The following is a 21,652-nucleotide window of genomic DNA, read 5'->3' as shown; positions in this document are numbered from 1 at the left end:
TCAGCGATAATTGCATGGTCTTGTCCTCGATTCCACTGGGGGGAGGGGGAACCGCGTCATGACATGAAGGGGGTAGTTGGTTGATAGGAAATAAGAGACATTCATTGTGATTAAAATGCAGAGAATCACATTGCAGTATTTGATTGATGTTTTAAGATGAGAGTAATTCTTCAGCAATGTCATTGCAATGAGGGAAGAGAATATCATTCCCTTCTCTCCCGAAGGGAAAGTTACTTTCCCTCAACAAATGGAAAGTAAAATTATTTTTGTTCTCCAACTTATCCTCTTGATCTTTTCTCTCCTTCCTACCTTTTTCACCACTTTCTTCCTTTTTACCTTCTGGCTTTTCCTCCTCCTCACCTTGCCTTCGTCTCCATCTTTCTTATTGCCCGTAGGAAGGGTGGCTTGTCACTGACGTAATTGGATCAAATTTCATCACTAAATCTAAAAATTAAAGAGATTGAGATTTTAGATTTTATAAAATCTTAATTTAAATTTTTAAGAATTTATAAGTATTTTGAGAACAATTATGTTTTTGATATCAAAAATTAAAAAATAAATATTTAAATAGTTTAAAATGAAGGAAATTTACTAAAAAATTAAGAGAATTTGAAAGGAAAATGTGTTTGGATGTCACTCTTTGAGAGAAAGAAAGCGTCAAGAACTTTAAAAAAATACATCTATTGATAGATGAGAATATCTATTCATAAAATTTTTTATTTATCGATGAATTTTTTTTTAATAATATTTTTTATTTTTAATTTTTATAAGTTTAAGGTAAAAATAAATATTTAATAATTTTATATATTTAAATATTTAAATAATTAATATAAAAATATTTTATTATTTTTTAATATTATTATTTATTATTTTAATTACTTAAAGTTAAAAAGTAAAATTTTATATTAAAAATTATAAATTTATTCAATTTATATGTTTTTTATGTATAAGGGTAATGTTGTTAATTTACATTATATTCTTAATAAAATAATTACAAACAAAATATTATAATATAATGCTCTAAGTAATCACATTTTTTAAAATCATCATTTTCTCTTACTATACCAAATATTACAAAATTATATTTTCAATAATCACACTTTCAACAATGTATTTCAACGATGTACCAAACGCAGCCAAAGTTGCCGACAAAATACCTTGTAAGTTTTGTACTAGTAGTGCCTAGAGTTAATGCTTCTTTTGCTACACTGCTCTGTTTCTGCAGCATTAAGTGGAGCACTCATGTCGTAGTAAAGACTAAAGAGCACTGATTGATTCACATTTACGTATATATTTTAGTGATCCAGAAAGCAAGAACGTTTGCCCAGAACAAACCCAAGTGGCAGTGCTTCCACTTAGGCCTTTTAGCCGCCAGAAACAGAACATTTGGCCCCAAATTAACTTTGCTGGTTCTCTGTCACCCACATTTCTTTGAATGCCTCCACATGAAAAATTGGCAAATCCAGCTTTGGTTTGTTGCACTTGCGTTCCCAAAAGGTCATGTGACGAACACGTGCCTAACATGACTTCACCATTCACTTTTCTTTTTATTCGAAAATTCGTCCTTCCTCGCACAAAAAGGAACCATCAGTCACATGGACCAACCTGTTTAGAGAACAGTCCCATTAATCTTGTAGGAAAGATATAATATACTATTTATAATTTCAAATCATCCAATAATTTCCAATCCTTCTGAGGTCAGGGGGCACCAATAATTCAATGCCGCCTGTGCCCTCTTTCTCTATATGAATATTTGAAAGAATGAAGATCAAGACAAGGTTGCCAACAACTTCAACTCTCACTCACTGTTTTTGAATTATTACTCCATCCCATCACATCGCCCTCCAAGAGACTAACACCACCCCAAAAAGAAAGTTTTTCTAATATCATATGTTAATGTCATGAACAGGTAGGGAAATTAGACTAGTCTAATCAAAATCAATCTTCATGTCTCCTTCCATGCTTTGGTTAATTTATCATGCAGACGGCTAGTCTATCCTTAATTTATGTACATATAAAAAAACGAGGGATAACAAAGGCAATGATGTAATTTGAAATTAAAAAAAAAAGAAAAACTTAATTAGATATACAGCATATTCTTCTCTAGTTGATTATTATAAAGTTGTTTTTGATCTCTTACAAATGCATGCTCAAGGCCATGCGCCATGATCATCTACCAAATGTACTTATATACACTACTAAAGATGCTTAACAAGTCTTTGGCGATAAATAAATCTTCTTATTATTTCATAGCTATCATCACATGCCATGCCAGGTTTCAGTTGTCCTTGGCAATTTCTTGCACTGGTGACTGTGAGCCCTGTTTTATTGCTTTCTCTGCCCCTTTATTAGTCATATGAAATTATGGCCTTCTTCACTTGCTTCTTTTAGTGTGTTTTTAAATTTTCTTTCATAAGCAAAAAGAATTGTCACATGAAACACTGAATGCTCGCTTTCAAATCAAGCCAACTGCAAGTCTCACATGAACATCCCTATCCCTCCCCTTCAGTCTTTATAGGATAATTTTTCAGGTGGATGCTGTCTTTATTAGTAGCTCACCACATGACAAATGCTGCTTGCGGTGAAAACTGAAGCTAAGAGTGCCTTTTTGGTTTTGGGTTGCCCAGTGACCTTTTGAAAACTTTGTTGACTAGTGGCAACTCCTGAACATAAATTGGCCTCGAAGGTTCTTTTCTTCTTCAATAGCTTCATTAGGTTCTGTCTAGCTTTTGTTTCTCCCAAGAAAATTTGACCTTTTGCTTCCCTCTCTGTCTCCCTACATATATTATTATAATGCACGGGCCGTGAAGTTTTGCTTTGGTTGATTTTCTTCCTATAAGATCGACATTTGGTTATGTGTGCAAGTTTCTGTTTCCTAAGGGAGTGAGGGTCAGAGAGATTATATTTGTCTTTGTGTGTTAGAAAATTTGGGAGCAATGGGAAAACTCAGTTTTGGCAAGATGCTAGATTGTTTGTATCTGTCTTCAGGCTCATGCTCTTGTTTCTGCATGAACACCTTGGAAGATGAGTTCGAGAAAAAGCCATTGATAACATCTGAAAAACCCCAGTTGCTGAGATTGAAAGATGTCGTTGCTAGCAATCATCAGACCTTGGCCTTTCAACTTAAGCCTAAGGTAAGGTTCTTTATCTATCTCTAATGTGTCCTTTATTCTAAAGTAGACCATATAGTCAATGAAAACTTGAATAGCTAGATGGCTTAAGTAGAGGGTTGTCAATAAGGACCGAAGGGAATTTGAGAAGCTGTTCTGTTGATTTAACCTTGTAGATGGTGGTACTAAGGGTATCAATGCATTGCCATGGCTGTGCAAGAAAAGTAGAGAAGCACATTTCCAAGCTGGATGGTAAGCAATATATTCTTCCTTTAACTCTTCTGATTCACCCCCCACCCCTTTTTTCTTTGTTCAAAAGATTCATCGTTCTACCTGTCCAAACCAAGAACTGCAATACAGTTCATCAGAAATTCTATATCACCGTTTTCACTACTTTTACTGCAAGAATGCATGAATTCCATTTTTTAATCAATTAAGTGATCTCAAAGGACCTAACACTAAACAAAAACAAGTTATTCAAAAGCATTATAGCCGTTCATTGATCTTCTCAATCTTATCTTTCTCTACCTTCCCCCCACTATACATCCCCTCTCTTTTTAAATTGTGTTTTATTAGTTGTTTAACAGTTTTCAGACTTCAGTAACCTAACAGACTCAAAAGTAAAGCCATAGATTGGCCAAAATGCACAAGGGTCATCACTCATCCATACAGTATATTGCTTGTGCTGCAATTTTTGTTTGCTTCTATGTATACCTTTTCAGTTTGTGTCTTTGTTTTATTACTGTCATGTAATTCCAGCCTGTTCCATGAAAAAACAGGAGTGACCTCATACAAAGTAGACCTGGAAAGCAAGAGGGTGGTTGTAATTGGTGATATAATCCCTTTTGAAGTGCTGGAAAGTGTCTCAAAGGTTAAAAAAGCAGAGCTTTGGGCCTCTCCTTGTTGATGGATGAACATCATTTTGCTTTCCTGTGTTACCACTGCACCTCCTAAAAGCCATAGATCATAGAGAAGAAAAAGAGGAATCAACTTCTGTACTATTACTAGGATTTAAAACATACAGTACTATATATTATTATAGAATTGTCCAAGTTCTTGTTGGCCTCTGTAGAGGAGAGTAAAGGAAGAGACGTTGGCCATTCCTTTAATTAAAGAGATCTTTTAAAGTCAAATCTCTCTTCTCTAAATTATTAAAAAAAAAAAAAGAAGAAGAAAGAACTGCACTACAGCTACTTAAAAGACTGTGTGTAAGCTCATCCAGGTTCTGTTTTGCTATTGTATTTTGCTAGCAGCAAAACAATATTGTAATTATTACTATATTTTATAGTATGTTATGTACTTTGATTTTCTTTTCTTTGCTGGCATAGATATAAAATTGCCATTTTGGAATTAAACATTACCCCGTAGGAGTGGTGATTGATATATACCTAACAAACTGTTCATTTAATGTGATTTTGTCCTGATCGTTGGAGGACATTACATGTGTTTTTAAGAGTTTGATTAGTGCATAAATCGACCTGGACCCATCCAGGGCCAGATTCCATCCAACTTCACTATATTAAAACTTGAATTTCATTTGCTGATTAATTGTTGATGGTGAAGAATGGAAATTGGGAATATGCTTATTCTCTTGTTTATGTCAATCTCCTTATATATGTATGTATACCTAAGACATAAAAAGAGAGCTTTGATGCGCATGTTTCTTCGTGTGTGGCTGTACGTTGCATGTGTGATGCGCCCCGACATTTTCAAGCATCGCCCGATGTTTTGGGCTTAAGTATTGGTAGTCACAGTGTCTCAGCCCAGCCATCTCCCACTGTGTTTGATTTTGTTTTAGAACATTTTACAACGTTTTATAATTATTATTTGGTGATATATTAATTATTTTTAATAAATAAAATAATAAATTTAACAAATGAAAAGACAATTTTAAATCTAATAATAAAAGATGAATAAAATTTTATGGATTATTAAAAAGTAAAGTGAGAAAGTAAAGAAATCGCATTAAACATATATTTGTTATTAAAAATTGGAATTTTTTGAAAAATTTAATTTTTAATTTGGTCTAAAAAACTAAAATGAATTTCTCTTCCAAACTAAAAAGTTAAAAACTAATCACTTTATTTCTATTCATGCAATTTATAAACGGTACCAAACACCCACTAACATGAGGAAAAGTATACGCCAAAGCAGGAAGGTTCTGCTTGTACTTTGTACGCTCGACCGGAGGTTCCAGGGCGAAAGAGGAACTCTGTGCCCTCTGCAGCAAACAAACAAATCAAACTCAAGATTGCGAAAATTCATTCCCCAGAAAAAGAAATGAAAAAAAAAACCAAAAAATATGTCAATTTTTACAACCAAATATTATGGCTACAAATAGACAGCTGGCTGCCTGGGACTGAGCTGGCCGTCACACAGTAATGTAAATGGAGGGTCTTGTGGCAGCTGCTCTGCGGAGTGGTAGCGGCCAGCCTAGATTATATGACTCTGACACACTTCAATTGCCAATTAAGAGGATGTATGGTATGCGTCAGGAATCAGGGTGGGTATCCAGCGCCACCTAGTTCAACCTGGGTCAAGGGTAAGGGGATAAATGACTCTTTGTCAAGCCTTAAATTATTGAGTCATGGGCCTTAAGCATGAAGTTATAGTTCGTGATTGGGCTAGATCAATTGTCTTAAGGCCCATCTAGGCAGAAAAACGGTGGTGAAAAGGCCTTTTGCATGAAACCTACAACGATGTCGTTTCTCTGTCCTTTACGGCTTTACCTCATCAACAGGTCATGCTGTCATCCAACTCTTTTAACTGCTGCTGACTTGCCCGCGTCCTTCTTCCTCTGAACTAACCTCGCTCCCAAATAACAAAACAAAAACAGAAAAATAGGAAAAAATAAAAAGAAAAACAAAACCCTCATTCGCACCGAGCAAGGAAAATCAAGTCCAATTTAAAGAAAATATGAAGAATTCTCTCTTTCTCTTCTCGCTTCTCCTTGTCATTAGTCTACCCTTCTCCTCCCAAACCCGGTCCCCAAAAATCCCGAAACCGCCAGTCACCCAGGCTCACACCGAGCTTACGACCTACGGTTTCCCAGTCGGTCTCCTTCCCGCCTCTGTCCAAAAATACACTCTAAACCAAACATCCGGCGACTTCGCCGTCGATCTTGGTGGCACGTGCAAGATAACGCTCCGCCTGACAACTACCTGGCCACGTACTCCAAGCGGATAACGGGGAAAATTGACCAGGGGAAGATAGCGGAGCTGGATGGCATCCGAGTCCGGGCTTTGTTCAAGTGGTGGTCCATAACGGGGATCCGATCTAGTGGGGATAATTTGGTCTTTGAAGTTGGGATGGTTACGGCTAAATATCCAGCTAAGAATTTCGACGAAAGCCCCTTCTGCGAAGGCCAGCATTCATCCTCTTAAAACTAACTACTAAAATAATAAAGGTTTGACTTTTTCAACTTTGAAAAGTTTCAAAGTGCCCTTTCCCTCGATTTGTTTTTAACTGTTCTGTTGGAAAACCTTGTAATTGAAGATTTTAGTGCTAATGGGGTTGCTTTTCTTTCTTTCTTTAGTACCAATTCTTTTTGTTGATAATTTCTTTGAAAGCGATATGTGACGATTTTTTTTCCCAACTGAGGGATCAAAGTTTGTAAATTTGGTAATGGGTTTGAAATTTTCTGCCAATTTTAATAGACTAGTTATAATTGACCTTGAATAATCAGTTCGATTGTCTAATTTTGAAGCTTGCTTGAGGTTGAACACTTGAGTTTTAATTTTGTGCAATGAGATGTCAAATTTGTTGATTTATGACGATGGGACTGTATATATGAACTTGTAAGCTAAATGGGTATAAAAGATAAAATTTTGGTAGTAGGATAAGTGGCTTTTTTTCAATAATGGTCTTTGATTTGGGCATATGTTAGTGTTAGTATGTGACGTTCTCTGTCTTTATTTTAGTTTGATGAAGCCTTTTTTTTTAATCTAGGCTATTGTCCAGTTATTTAATATAATAATTAGCCATCAAGAGTTTTCTGGATTATGTTGTTCTAGCTCTGTTGATGTATTGAAGGTTGTCTCTTATTGCAATGCCTCTTCTTCCTTGTTGGGGCTTTTTCTTAGAATAATCTAGTCCTACAGTGTGTACATCATTGAAGTAGCCGACTTGCATAATGTTCACCAACCCCCGTGCTGCAGTAAAATTTGAATAATTTGGGCTATTAGTTTGTTAGATGTAAATGTGAACATATATTCTTGTAGAATAAGCTTATTTGAAGTTTGGTATTGTTATTATAAAATGAAAGTGAAATTCTGTTGAATTTCCGTGATCATGAACATCTAATGTTTATTGAATTGACCTACTGTGTGACTTTGAAGAAGAGATGAAATTTGAAACTGATGCTGAAGTTTGATCTGTTGTGAAGGGCTGTGGAGAGGACAACTTTACCTACTTTATCTCCTATAGCCCTCTTCTCTGGGTGGTAATGGAGACAGGACTAGTAGCCTACTAGGCATAAATTGGGTTATATACGTTTACAAGTGGAGCTATTTTTTGTGATATTTTATTTACACAGTTTCAAATTGAAATGTCATGCTTTCAGCAGAGATCTTATTATTGATTTTGTTTGGGCTTCCCGCTTGAGTTAATCTTTGTCTTCAATGATGCTGTTGTTGAAAAGTCAGATTATTGTGAACAGGGAGGATAAATTGATTTGCATCTCACATGAACTATATTGTTTTTAAACTAGGAATTTTATCCTATTAAGATTTTACCATGACATGCACACTGCATGAAACAAATTTTCAAGCCGTGAGAAGAATGTGTGAAAGATATCATCGAGTGGATCTTTTAGTGGAATAATGGATGAGGCAAAGATAGTTTGATAGTTTCTTATCTTGGCATTTGGTGTGAAGTGCAATTTTTACAAGTTTTAATTGCTTGTCTCTTTTATCATGCAATCCTAACCTGCCACTTTTTGTTTCTTCACAGGGCGTTGTGTTTGCTGCTCGGATTACATTACACGTCTGTCCACTGTAATTGTTAGACTTTAGTCTCATCTAGACTTAAGCCTACAGAGAACTTTACCCCCCATAATCTATTTGTGTATATAGACCCCGGATTTCTGCAGTAGTGTTATCTTTTCCTTATATTTGGTCCCATTATTGAAGGTCTTGTGGATGTTTTAAAACTAGTTATGGTAAAATTCTCCCATTCTCCAAGCCTGTTCTTTTTTCTTGTGACCCTCGTGCATGGCAAGTTCGTAAATATACTCATTTAAAACCGATGTCATGACAGTCATTACCTTTTAAATTGTGAACAAATTGGCTAGATTATGAAATCTCTGACGTCAAAACCAACAAATTCGTGTTTGGTACATTTTCATGTCTTGACATGCTTCAGGATGAGAAAATAAGACCTAGTTTTTAACGCAACTACCTCAAGGTAGGTAAAAATTCAATGGAAACTAAGATATAATATATTCGTAGTAGTTTCAAGGGTTATTCAGGTGGGTGGGTTGAATAGTTGGAAGGAATTACACTTGACATGGGCAATGAGGGTTAGAGTTTGGTGAATGGTGGTTTGAAAAACCTGTTTAACAAGTTTTGAGCTTAACTCAAACTTTCCAAGCCGTCCAAGAAGCCAAAAACAATTATACATACAACTTAATTTTCCCAATGACTGCTCCATGAATCCCTCAAAGTCTCAAACTTTCTTTTCCGGTCATCATTGTCGAGAATATGGAATCCAAACCGCCCACCCCAGGTTGTCGATATGCTTGATTTTGTCGTGTCACATGATTGACTCAAGGTCTATTCCTCTGTTTTTCCGAGTGGTTAATGATTTTCAACAGTGGGTGGGAGGACACATTTCTTGTGTGTATTACGTATTTATATTACTAGAAGACTTTACTATAAGCAAGTTTATGTTTTACCGACGTGTATGTTTAGCTTCAGATAAGAGATTAGCGTTAGATTTTGTAACTTAAACTTTATTTATTGCATGATTATCAAAATATAAACTTGAAGCCTTCGCATTAATGGTAATAATTTGGAACAAATTAAGGAGTACCGGAACAAATGTGAAACAGCTACAAGGCAGCCGTGCTGAATGTTTATATAGCTATACTGAATAAACCTCGTTACAGACCATCTTTGTTTTGTTTTGTGTGTTGTTTCATATCTCAAGTCAAACATAAAACCAGGAAAAGAGAAGAGAAAACTGACAACTACATGCAGGCATACTTGCACTCCTCTTTAGTTGTTAAACTTCTTTTCCAGTGTTTGGCAGTAAATTGAAGTACTGCCAGGGAAGCTTCATTATTGTCTCCCTTTTTCTTTTTCTCGTTTCTGTTTGGCGTTTAGAATGAATTTCGGTTTGAAATCTAGGAGCTTTACGTCCATCAAGGTATGCCAGCTGAGATGGTGTGTGCCCCTAGCCATTGGCTTTTTGGGGGTACGATTTTTTTCTCTTGGACATTGGAGAGGACTCATCACTATGCAGGCTATGATTAGGTTGCTTACTCTTTACCTATCACCAAATCTTTCATCGGAAATGTGACAAAATCACCTTCTTTATTGTCACCACCGTATGGTACTCCTGCCCCCAGCCCTCGATGCCATATATACAGTGTTTTTGGGACAATGTTTACCATGCCGAAAACGAAAAGCTGATGTGATACTGTACAAAATATTTAACCTAATTCTAATTTATTTGGTGATGCGATTTTCAAACTAAAAACAAAATTATACCATTTTACATAAACAATTGTGCTTTTCATTTTTTCAATTCTTTTTACCACTTAAGTATATACAATTCTGTGTGCTTGTTTTCCCAAAAAAAAAAAAATTGCCTGTGTGGTTGTGTTTAATAGGATGTCCTTACGTTAGTTGGGATCCAGAAAGAAAGACAGGTCCATTAATCATGCACTGCTGCTCTAACATGTGTTTTTAATAGGCCAATCAATCAATTCTTTGGTTTGGCTGGGTAGAAAGTTAGGTGAACAGTAGCATTGAAAAGGGTGGTTCCCGTGACTATTTATGTATCTTTATAACCTGTTCAGATAAAGGCAATTATCATATTTTCCGAATAGCTTTAACTCAATTTCCATGCATTAAAATAACAGACATTTAAAGCTTTTGCTGTTTTTGCAATTGTTTTTTTCTCAAGGATTAGCGACTGCTACAGCTACTGCATGTGCAATAAAAACTTCAATCTAAGCAAATGAATTCCTTTACAAGTAACAGGTTTTGCATTTAGGGAAGAACTATTGCACTGCACTTTTGTTTGCGACGGATTGATTCAATAGATAAATCTGTTATTGTCAGTAAATGATTACAAATAGATCTGATAACTCATGTTTTTGTATGTTAATAGTGTTGATACTATTAAAATATGAAACATGATAAGATTAAACACGAATATAACATGCATAATTATTTATATCAATATCTGAAATATGTACATAAATATTTTTAATGATTGTATAACACGACCTGATTAATATATTTATTAAACATGTTAAAATTTTATACTATATGATACGATTAATAAATATAATTAAATAATTAATATGATTTTTTTCTAACACGATTGACAAGTTTAACACAACTAATTTAAAATATTTAAAATTAAATATAATTTTATTGTTCAAATTTACAATCAATAATTATTAAAATAATTATAACAAAATGATAATAACATTAAATATAATAAAATTTAACATAAATAATATATATAAAATAGATCATTAACATTAAACGTATCATTTATACATATTTCAATACGATAATATGATTAATTAAATGTATTAACTGCATCTAACATGATTAAGATATGAAACAAAAAAAATTAAATATAAATTGTTTAACTCTGTGCCTTTTCATGTTGTATTCAAAATTACTAAATCTAGTTATAAATTCGAATTTTACCTATATAAAAATTGATTCAATTGATAAAACTAATATTTACATCAATAAATAATTATTAAATTCGAATTTCATCATATAATTTATACATTCTAATTTGGAATTGAAGTAATTTATCTATCCGAGGCAACAAAAATTTACTGCACTTTTACTGTATACAATTAGGCATAGTACTAGTAGTTGCAGTAGTAGTATCCATTTGATTAGATTAGATCCACTTTCCGGGAATTGCAGAGAGCTTTTCTCACTTTATCATGGCTAGCTAGCAAATTATCGTGTTAGATACAGGGTCACATCTCACGTCGGCTTTTTTTATTGTTTGTAGGACACAGTTATGTCGCTGTACTCAATGTTTTTGGATATTGTGGAATCCATAATAATGATAAGACTCCAGTCCATCGCCAACTAACAGCTTGCATTGTCTTTGCCAATGCCAACCAACAGCTCCTGCTTGAGCCACACAAACTCACAACTCCATATCAGATTTTGCATGATTATTGTTCGTCACCAGCCCATAACCATAAGCCAGGCCCCCCGTACAAAAAACAAAATACTTTGCATGGATTAGGGTTTCCCTCAGCTACCTTTCCTAGCTAGAAATGAAAACCATATTTACCGAACCCTAAAGTCAAATTGTACAGCACGCATTACATCCTATTTGTTCATCCTATGCACGCATGTGTTGATGGTTGAAGTTAGTGGTTACCATCTTACGGCTGCTTCTTCTGAGCTAGACTTTCTTCTTCAAAGTTATAAATCGAGAACCCTAAAAACTGATTAGGTTCTTTGACTCATTCATTAACCTAACTCTGCAAGCACTTGGATTCAAGGAGGGTAAGTTAAAATCCAAGAGAAAAGGAAAAGAAAACCGATGAAGTCATTATCAGCACAAAAGAAAAAGCAAAGGGACATGTGTTGCAGTGTTTCCATGTGTGAACTGATATTAGTGTCAACAAAAAGGCAACAATTTCTTCACCTGCCCATGAATATTTTTCTCATTTATATTATTAATTAATTCAGTACAAAAGCACAAGGGAAAGTGTTTGAATGTGAATCATGAAAATTCACATGTACGACCTTCTATCGTCTTCTACTTGACACGGCAAATTTTCCTTGACTGATTCCCTTTCTTTGCCTCCCCCACCCCATTTCTTTGAAGATTCTACTGCCACGTGTTGCACTTTTGTTTGGTTTCTGAATCCCATGAGTTTCCCTTAATCCCTCCAATTAATTTCCCCCAATACTTGTTTCATAATTCCATGTATTAATTAATCCATTAATTTGAAATCATTAGTCTTTTGGTCAACAGTGTAAAAAACCAAAATTAGATTCCCCAATAAGAGAAAAGAGCCGGGACAGCCTCTGATCCAACGGTTCTGAACGTTAAACGACTTTGATTTGATCATTAAATTTTTGGGCCAACAAACCCTAAATTATTAAAATATTTAAAAAATAAATAGTAAATAACCTATGGATAAAACAATCAAGCACGCGCTACCCCAGTGGCTGTTACATCACGCATCAATCAGAAGAAGAGACAGTGCTTCACGTACTTATTCTCCTCAACCAGAAACCAACCCGGCTTTTCAAAAAAACCAACAAATCAAACGCGCGTGAATCTCCCCTGAACTTTTTTAGCTCCAAAGCGTTAGCAACTCGTACAAGCTTTCTCTTCTCTCTCCTCAAAAACCAACTAACAACGAAGAGCCTGTCTCCTCTCTCCCCTTTTTTTTTTTTCTCTCTTTGGATTCAAAGTTTTTTTCTTTTTCTTTTCTTTTTTTTTTTGGGGTTTTGGCTTCGTTAAAACCCTAGATTCCTCCCCATTATACGAAGGTATTTATCTTAGACATATATTTCTCTTTTAATTGTTTTCGTTTTTTGGAAATGATTTTTATGGGAGTTGTTGCTATTATTATTTTTATTTGTTCAGATCCGTTCTCGTTTCAGTTTTGGCTCTTTTCTTCTAACTTCCGTTTGGTTCTGTCAAATTACGTTCCTTTTTTTTTTTTGTACAGTTAACCGCTTTAAATTTACGCTCTTTTACTTTGTCCTACATTTGATTTTCCTTAATTTTGAATTATTATTCGGCTTTTTATTTGAATGTGCTTTATTTCTCCTCCTTGAATTTATCCACTGGTAAATTCACAGGCATTGTTGTTATTTTGCTTTTTAAATAAGCTTTTCTTCATGAAATTCCTTTTTGTTTTGTTTTCTCTTTTTTCTAATGGTATAAAGCAATCGATTTTTGCAATGTTGTGAAAAAGTTTAAATCTTTTTTGTTGGGTTTAAGAGGCTGGAAAATTTTGTTTTATTGCATGGATTCTGTATTAATGAGAAAATGATAATATATATATATATATTTGCTGCAAAGTTTTTAATTGTCGATTTGCTATTTATTGTTGTCTTTTTTTTCTTGTTTGATTGTGAGCTGCATTGCAGAGATAGAAAAAGGAAGGATAAAATTTAAATAAAAAGTAAAATTTTCTTCCACATGCAGATAGGAGGAAAGCTTTTATTGCTTGTTTGTTTTCCTTTTTGGTTTCATTAATGAGGAAATTGTGATTCTGTTTTTTTTTAATTAAAAGTAATTAGTCTATTATTTCATAATTCACTGGTCAATATTGATTAATGTTTACAGGGGGGGAGAGCTAAGCTTTGTGGGTTTCAACATTTAAATTATGGATTTAGAAGATAAATTCCTTGCTAAAGGTATGATTTTCTTCATATTTGCTCTGTGCTCTTTTCTATAACTGCCTGCTTTTATCTTACTGAATCCTTGATCTTGGAAGAGATTGTTCGTCAAAGGAGAGTTTTAAGATACTTATGTCACTCAATAGCTTTATGTTGTGATGTTTGTATTGTCGTTTGAAGTGCTGAGATAACTGACTCTGAACCTTGGGAAAAGATACTTTAAACTATGTGAATGGATTATAGGGCTGTGTAAGGTGTTTAGTGGACTTTAATCTATGGAAGCCAATCCTGGTTACAGATGAAATGACTCTAAATCATTTGTATGAAATGGAAATCATTGAGAATCATCCTCTGTTTATATGCAATCCCCCTTTCTCCCTGACTTCCGTTTCTCTTTCCCATTTTTATTCCAAGGTCAGTGAAACAAATTCTGGCATGGGTGTTATTTCAGGGTGAATAATGACTATGATTAACCCTATCCTTAAGTAAATTAATCACTTATATGATAATTATTGTGGGGTATTTCCATATTCAGTCATTTGATTATGCTGCTGAACCCCTCTTTTCCTCTTACATATTTTTCTGCATGATGTTTATGGTATGTATGATAAATGTGCTGGTTTCTTCCACATCGACAAAATTAATCTTTAATCTTAATCTCAGTGTTTTACCAAATGCTTCTACATTCTTAGGAAGTTTCATGCTTTTGAGGAAAAATGTTATGCCAAATTTTAATGCCACATCAGAATTTGAAACTGCTTTTAAATTGAGATGAGCAAGTAACATGGTATATGAATCAAACCAACCACAGACATTGGTTACTGCTGGATTGAAAAGGAATAGCTGGCTATAGATTTGGCTATAATTTAGGTTCTTGCCAGCATGAGTTGGAGGATTTTCTTCCCTTTAATTCCATGAAAATTAAACCACTTACCTCTCATTTTCATTTAATTTAAAGTTTGATGATATAATGGATAAATGGTATGCATATTTATAAGGAACTTAATGTCACTGGTCTTTACAACTAATCTGCTTACACCTTTTGCTATGATTCTGTTTTCAGTAGAATGTTTAAAACGATTCTGAATTATGTGATGGTGACCAAGCAGGTTACTAATCTGACTCTCTGTCAATATTGGAAACTTGTTTGAGCCTTTGACTACTTGCATATGGAACTTTGTGTGACCCGATCCAGTCCAATAACCCGGTCCAAATAGATATTTTTCTTTATGGAGCATATAAATATAAGGGATTCTTTTGAAACCCTGACTGTAACTCTGGCTGCTTTGCAAGTCTCTGCTGCAGCTTGCTCCATGGATGCTCTTCCAGTGTGAAATTCTTACAATTTTTTTTTCTCTTTCCATTGTAAAGAAGGATCTGGCGTCCATCAGGTATCTTGTGGCCGTTTTATTTGGACTGAAAAATTTGTCCCTTTCTCTTTAATCCATAATATAAATGGCGTTTATTGCAAAATTTTTGTTAATTTTTTGTTGTAAAATACCTGTTCATGTAGCTTTCAATTTTTTTTCTTTTTCATTTTATAAGAAATGGGATTTCATTTCTTCTGTGTGATTTTTTTTTAAACAAAAAAAAAGGAGCTTTTTTCTCTTGTAGAAGATTTTATTTTATACATATACCATCTGGTTCCAAATTTCTAGTAAATACTAGGAATAACTGGTTCACATCAATGCTATCCTTTCTAAAGTTGCTTGTTATTTCTGTATTTTTCTTTTATTGCTTTGCAAAATGAAGTGATCCTCAAGATCTGATACGGTCTAGATGCATGCAGATAATTGTAATTTGGGTCTTACATATTTGAATTTGGATAATTTGCTTGAGAAATCTTCTGAGCAAGTGGACCAGATTAGATTTGCTTCTTCCCCCATCTTTCCTTTTCCCTTAATTTTTGGGTGGAAATCGGATTTAACGCAAGTCTGCAACTCATCGTGGATGAATTTATTTATAGTGAATAAAACCATGAGTTGTCAGTACCCTAACATGTGTTGACTCCTTTTTCCTTGTTGTTCCTTTCATTTCTTGTCATTTTAGTTGTCAAATTATCAATATTTCCTACACTGTTTATATTTTGGTTACAAATTCCTTATACATGCATCACATATCTAGTTCTGCTGGTATTCATGTTATTCTTTTATCTTTATCTTTTTATTTTTTTGCAGTTAGACTTATCGAAGTCTTACTATTTTTGACTTACTTTCCCATCTAGATATTTACCTTCTAAGAACCAATTGGCAGCTTGCAATATTGAATTTAGAAAATGAGTATAGAAACCAATTTTGACTTTTTCTAATTATGTTAATGTCTTTAGAAAGGGTTGAGTTGTGAGAGTTACGTATGTCAAGGGGTTGAGAATAGGGGCCAAAAAAATATATCGCCTAAATGATAGCCAAACATCTCACATAAGTTACTATTGAAAGAAAAGGTTCATGAATGGGGGTTCCTGGAAAGGAGAGAAAAATTATTTTTCTTGCCTCTTGGCACAGAACACTGAAGCTCGGCTTCTTTCATGACTTATTTATCCACACTATTAGTACTACTTTCTCCTGAAAACTGTGATGTGATATCTTTTGTCCTCATTTTGCAATGTTGGTTTTAGTTCCTACTAAGTGTTTTTGCCCCCACCAAAGACTTTCTCACATTGATTTTCTCTGTGCAGTTTCTGGCTTACAGAGTCTTTCATCCAGTGTGCAAAGCACCCCCGAGAAAAATGGCCATTCAGATGATGCATCAAGAAGTCCAGAACTCCTGCAGGAGTTTCTGAAATCAGGTCCTAGAAAGGAGCTTCTTCGAACCTGTTTTGATAAAGAAAAGAAAAATTCAGCTTCTTCAAAGAGCAAAATGACTGAAGCTTTAAGGTTGAGTAACAAGACAATCAAGAAGCCAGAGTTGAGAAAGGCCTCATTCACTGCCAACAGTCAGCCTTCCTCTAGGAAGCAGAACAGAAAGGGGGAGAACCCGATGCGGGTGCTCCCAGCTTCTGAGCTGCCTTCAGATCTTGGATTTTCTAACTCATGGATATGTAAAAACTCTGCTTGCAGAGCTGTTCTGTCCATAGATGACACATTTTGCAAGAGATGCTCGTGTTGCATCTGTCACTTATTTGATGACAATAAGGACCCAAGTCTTTGGTTGGTATGCACCTCTGAATCTGGCGAGGGGGATTATTGTGGGTTGTCATGCCATATTGAATGTGCTCTTCAACGTGATAAGGTGGGGGTCGTTGATCTTGGCCAATTGATGCAGCTAGATGGTAGTTATTGTTGTGCTTCATGTGGTAAAGTTTCAGGTATATTGGGGTAAGTTATTCGCTTGCAGCTCATGCCTTATTTAACTTGCTCAATTCTGTCCTCTTCTAACCTTGCAAATTGCTTTTTGTTTGCATTGAAGTGGTTACAAGCAATGACTCAAGTCCAGTCTGGTTGAGATCTTCATTTGTTAAGAAAATTTTTTTGCTTTATTTGTCCTCAGAATGTCCATGTTTATCATTGTGTCATATTTTTGTTAGGAAGCTGGAGAATTTCTTTTCTTGTTTTGTTAGAATGAAACAGGCATTTCCATCAAACATACTTATTGCTGCTTGTAACAAATTTGATGTTGGAAAATAATCTCAATGTGATGAATCAGGTGTTAGAGAATATGGTAACTACTGTTATTTCTATCTTTCTGGTATAGGTTTTTCAGCTTTGGGCTGACAGGATTGGTGTGATTTGCATGCTACTGGCAGATGTTGGAAGAAGCAGCTAAGCATAGCAAAGGACGCTCGCCGCCTGGATGTTCTTTGTTATAGGATATACTTGAGTTACAGGCTCCTAGATAAGACTTCTCGCTTTAAAGAACTGCATGAGTTTGTGAGAGATGGTAAGGCCAAACTAGAAAAAGAAGTGGGCCCAGTGAATGGAGTCCATGCCAAAATGGCACGAGGAATTGTCAGCAGGCTTTCTGTTGCTGGTGATATACAGAAACTATGCTCTCTTGCAATTGAAAAAGCAGATGAATGGCTGGCGACCATGTCTAATACTAGCCCAAAGTGCCAAGGTTAGAACTCACAATGGCTGTTTCTATTTCTCCTTTGATTATTTGGAAGTTAGTTATATGAGCAACTCTTTTCCTTTTTGGGCAGATTCACGTCCCGCTGCTTGCAGGTTTCTATTTGAAGAAGTTACATCGTCATCTGTTGTAATTATTCTAATTGAACTGTCTACTGCATCACCTGATGATATTAAGGGCTACAAGCTCTGGTATTTTAAGAGCAGAGATGAGACACATACAAAAGAGCCTATCTCTGTCTTTCCAAGTACTCAGAGAAGGATTTTGATATCTAATCTGCAGCCATGTACCGAGTACACCTTTCGCATTGTTTCTTATACTGAAGCTGGTGACTTGGGCCATTCTGAGGCTAAATGTTTCACCAAGAGTGTAGAGTTAATTCACAAGAATCCTAATCCAGCAGCTGTCATGAATCAGAGGAAAGAGAATACCCATATTGAAGGAAGTTCTTTAGGTTCAAAGGAGCTCCCAGCACTTGGTTCTTCTGGATTTAAGGTTCGAGACCTTGGAAAGATCCTGCGTCTGGCTTGGGCTCAAGAGCAAGGCTGCTTTGAAGGGTTTTGCAGTGCTGATGTAGAAAAATGCTGTGGAGCCAGCAAAATTATTATGCCTGAAACTCAAGAAGATGATCGTATGCCATCTGTTTCACGTGGGCTTGACTTAAATGTTGTCTCCGTGCCTGATCTAAACGAAGAACTAACTCCTCCATTTGAGTCCTCCAGGGATGAAGATAATGGTTGCTGCACTTTAGAACAGGCTATGGAGGCAGATGATGATGCTGCTTCTCATGAAATAGAGAAGAATGGATTAGCAAGATCACATGGTAGTGGTGATTCCACCTGGACTAATGGGCCAACAGGGGAAGTGCCTGCTGTTGATTCCCATACAGAGTTGTGCAGGAAAAGAGTGGAAAACTCACATGAAGAGACACATGACTGTGATAGCACTCTCATAAATGGGTCACCATTTCGAATCTCCAATGATTCAGGTTCTTTGGATGAAAATTTTGAGTCCTGTGTGAAGATAATCAGATGTCTAGAATGTGAGGGTCATATTAACCAAGAATTCAGGTTGAAATTACTAACATGGTTTAGCTTGAGATCAACAGAGCAGGAGCGTAGAGTGGTCAACACATTCATTCAAACCCTTATTGATGATCCAAGTAGCTTGGCAGGGCAGTTGGTTGACTCATTTTCTGATATCATATCTAGCAAGAGGCCACGAAATGGATTCTGTAGTAAGCTGTGGCACTAAATTAGTTCAGGGCATTCTAAAATACAGGATTGCTGTTTGCTTCATGATTATTCTTTTCTTGTGGTAAACTTACCCCTGATTGTTTCACCAACTTTGTACAGGCATTTTTTCCTAATCACTTTCAGAAGGTGATTCTTTGTATTGCGGACTAGATTGTTCGGCTAAAGATTTGGGTTGCCAATTGCTGGCACAATTCCCATTTTAGTTGAAGTGGGGCCTTGAACGTGAGTGTTCATGTTGTAGAAGGCACTTTTCATTTCCTAAAACATCCTAGTTACATTTGAAGCAGTAGACTTTTAATCATGGAGAATATATGTATGGATGCTTTATTGCCTTCTTTAATTCAAAGAAGGGTATATGAATTAATCTTGAATTTTATTTGGTTACATATTTGTTCCTCAATTTTCTTCTTCTACCCTTTTGTTTTAGTGTTAGTCTTCATGTCTGTTGAGCAAGAGGTTAGAATTTTACATCTCACTCTTGCTTAGTAATTGGTGCAGTAGCACAAGGTCACTGGTAGTTTCTGTTGGCAAATTATTTGCTAGGTCATTGAGGAAGCGATGACTCTTTCATGAAAATGATGGAGAAAACATGCCTTCTTTTTCTTTTCTATGCAGAAGGCCTAAGCATTTGGAATTACACTGTATTATTGAAATAAAGAGGAAACTCCAAACAGGGGCAACACTGGGAACAATTCTTTTGGACCTTGGTTAGTAGTTCAATGGAACCGTGATTAAATTCAAATTAAATTGTTCGAGGGCGATACTGAAATCAACAAAAATTCATCCTTCTGGACAGAAGGCAAGATCCATCTGGAATAGCTTGGATGCAAATTTATGTTCTCAAAGGTAGGACCTTATGGCAAATTCAACCTTCTCAAAATCACAGCTGGGGATGAAAGAAATTGCTTAAACTAAGGAATACCTCCCTTTCCTTCGTAAAGGGTATATGGTTTAAGTATCATCTTCCTAGGCATTTCAATATTTGCTTGAGTGGTTATTCTGGTCAGGCTACCTACTCAGCATGGAATTAGCTCTTGGGGGATCTCCTCTCGCAACACAAACTACGTTTTCTATGATGAGAAAATGGAAACCAGGGATCACTTATTCATGACTAGCAATTACACTAAGCAGGTTTGGGGGCAAATCCTTCAATTCAATTGGTCTAGTGAATTCAGAAGGGTGCAGCAAAGCCTTAAAAAGAAAAGCTTTGATTGATAGCAGTTGTGCGGTTGTGCCAAGGATAGCCTGGAGTGCCTATATTTCCTTTGTCGGGTTGGAGAGAAACAGGAGACTTTATGGTGCAAAGACCGATACCAGTTCAGCAATACTCAACCGTGTCAAGGTAACTGTCAGATACAGGCTTCAAGGTTTACAGGAGATTGCAGGGGACAGTATCAACGGGATGCTCATTGCAAATTGGGGATTAGAGGAAGATGTTGCAGGTATAGTGTTTGCTTGTATTCTTGATGTTGTTAGTGATGCAAACTAATTTGCTCCCATATCTGTGTAGATTTGGATGGATGCAAGCCCAATTGTCCAAGAAAAAGAAATGAACAAAAATGAAGCTGGGTTGAATATAGAATACGTAAAGAAAAAGGTGGCCAATTTTTGAAATCTTGTAAAGCAGAGCCAGACCGGAATGCCGCGTGGACTAACAGCTCGCTGAAACGTTGTCGTTTCTAGTTTTTTGAACCATTAATTTTTATCGCTCGGGCAACCGAAACATGAGGCTCACAACGACCGACCGCTAACTTCTTATAGTGTCTTTTTGCTAACACTGAAGAAAAAGTTCTCTCATTTCCTTCCCTCTCTAAAATGCAACTTCTTCATGCTCCATCCTGGCCTCATCTCTCCTTTCAAACTACAAAGCAATATCTAAAAGGAGGTAGCTTAACATGTGCTTCATGTTAGCAACAACTAATGAAACTAGTTCAGTTTTTTGCTTGAAGGTTTCTGTTTCTTCATTGCAGGACTGCTTTCACTTGAGAAATGTCTTCAACCATCAGCTGCCGACTGCTTCCTTCAGCCTCAAAAACTGGAAAGGTCGATCTGGGTATCACATAAACGGTCAAATTTCGGCTGCTTTACACCAAAAGCTGCCTCTCTTGAGGGTAATACTCCATATATATCATACCGAAGGCAAAACCCAGGCATTCAGAAACTTTTTCTTGCCGCTTCATTCTAAATCCCACATGTGCAGTGCTTTTCTTTTCAAGCCAGAGAGATTCTTTAAGCTGAAAACGTTGGCTGGAAGCATGATTATCTCTTTGCTCTCGAAATATATGGAATGGCTTTAAAGATGGATGATGATATTGCTGTTGTGCTTATTGTTGTGTTGAAAAAAAGTAGTTCTGTTACTGTTTATTTTTATTATGTGTCATTTTACTTATTGGTGTTGAGGCAACCTGAAAATCAAAGTTTTAAGTTCGTTGCTGTGAAATCTGCAATTTTTTCACCCTCTAATGTGTTGCAAAGTCAGAATATAACTCAGTCTCTTATAAAAAGCTTGTATGTCTACATGCCCGGCATGCTTAATTTGGCCTCTAACTTAAAGTGAATACTTCCTTTTAATAAAATAAAACTTTTGGAAAGATTTAACCCATTTGCATTTTACTATCATTTTTTCAGATATATATATATATAT

General features: G+C 35.6%; 4 protein-coding genes across 6 annotated transcripts in view; all 4 read left to right on the top strand.

Annotated features, from left to right (window-relative positions):
• Positions 1-2,252: 2,252 nt before the first annotated feature.
• On the top strand, positions 2,253-4,470 carry LOC110411176 (Heavy metal transport/detoxification superfamily protein). Its single transcript, XM_021421219.2, has 3 exons — positions 2,253-3,134; positions 3,287-3,362; positions 3,890-4,470. The coding sequence occupies exons 1-3, from the start codon at positions 2,937-2,939 to the stop codon at positions 4,015-4,017; spliced, it is 402 nt and encodes a 133-aa protein (XP_021276894.1). The 5' UTR covers positions 2,253-2,936; the 3' UTR covers positions 4,018-4,470.
• Positions 4,471-5,874: 1,404 nt separating this feature from the next.
• On the top strand, positions 5,875-8,290 carry LOC110410687 (DUF538 family protein (Protein of unknown function, DUF538)). The gene is given in 3 exon segments (XM_021420519.2): positions 5,875-6,252; positions 6,255-6,516; positions 8,061-8,290. Coding segments are annotated over 2 exon segments (465 nt in total). The 5' UTR covers positions 5,875-6,026; the 3' UTR covers positions 6,494-6,516; positions 8,061-8,290.
• Positions 8,291-12,636: 4,346 nt separating this feature from the next.
• Positions 12,637-19,392, top strand: VRN5 (Fibronectin type III domain-containing protein). 3 transcript variants are annotated; one of them, XM_021420224.2, is made up of 5 exons: positions 12,637-12,829; positions 13,635-13,705; positions 16,362-17,001; positions 17,430-17,740; positions 17,826-19,392. In XM_021420224.2, the coding sequence occupies exons 2-5, from the start codon at positions 13,675-13,677 to the stop codon at positions 19,004-19,006; spliced, it is 2,163 nt and encodes a 720-aa protein (XP_021275899.1). In that variant the 5' UTR covers positions 12,637-12,829; positions 13,635-13,674; the 3' UTR covers positions 19,007-19,392. The 3 variants fall into 3 exon arrangements, with proteins under 3 accessions (XP_021275899.1, XP_089638859.1, XP_021275900.1); XM_089782733.1 differs by lacking the exons at positions 12,637-12,829; positions 13,635-13,705 and adding an exon at positions 13,782-15,069 and having other exon boundaries at positions 16,333-17,001; XM_021420225.2 differs by lacking the exons at positions 12,637-12,829; positions 13,635-13,705 and adding an exon at positions 13,788-15,078.
• A 710-nt stretch (positions 19,393-20,102) lies between these two features.
• The window catches only part of HCF101 (ATP binding protein), a 6,787-nt gene continuing 5,237 nt past the window's right edge, over positions 20,103-21,652 (top strand). The window contains exons 1-3 of the mRNA XM_021420732.2: positions 20,103-20,450; positions 20,519-20,893; positions 20,979-21,119. Of these exons, the coding sequence (XP_021276407.1) occupies positions 20,824-20,893; positions 20,979-21,119 (211 nt within the window). The 5' untranslated portion in view covers positions 20,103-20,450; positions 20,519-20,823. The remainder of the gene's footprint in view (positions 20,451-20,518; positions 20,894-20,978; positions 21,120-21,652) is intronic.

The sequence above is a fragment of the Theobroma umbraticum genome, unplaced genomic scaffold (assembly GCF_002168275.2).
Source record: "Theobroma umbraticum cultivar Fairchild unplaced genomic scaffold, ASM216827v3 scaffold_56.0, whole genome shotgun sequence".
Taxonomy (NCBI): domain Eukaryota; kingdom Viridiplantae; phylum Streptophyta; class Magnoliopsida; order Malvales; family Malvaceae; genus Theobroma; species Theobroma umbraticum.
The sequence above is the reverse complement of the archived record's forward strand: the minus strand, read 5'-3'. Positions and strand labels throughout refer to the sequence as shown.

Excerpts from the sequence above, each read along its gene's own strand:
- LOC110411176 (XM_021421219.2), top strand. The coding sequence starts at position 2,937 with ATGGGAAAACTCAGTTTTGGCAAGATGCTAGATTGTTTGTATCTGTCT. Across the intron at positions 3,135-3,286 it reads CCTTTCAACTTAAGCCTAAG|ATGGTGGTACTAAGGGTATC; the intron begins GTAAGGTTCTTT and ends TTAACCTTGTAG. Across the intron at positions 3,363-3,889 it reads GCACATTTCCAAGCTGGATG|GAGTGACCTCATACAAAGTA; the intron begins GTAAGCAATATA and ends ATGAAAAAACAG.
- VRN5 (XM_089782733.1), top strand. The coding sequence starts at position 15,005 with ATGCTCTTCCAGTGTGAAATTCTTACAATTTTTTTTTCTCTTTCCATT. Across the intron at positions 17,002-17,429 it reads AAAGTTTCAGGTATATTGGG|ATGTTGGAAGAAGCAGCTAA; the intron begins GTAAGTTATTCG and ends TGCTACTGGCAG. Across the intron at positions 17,741-17,825 it reads TACTAGCCCAAAGTGCCAAG|ATTCACGTCCCGCTGCTTGC; the intron begins GTTAGAACTCAC and ends CTTTTTGGGCAG.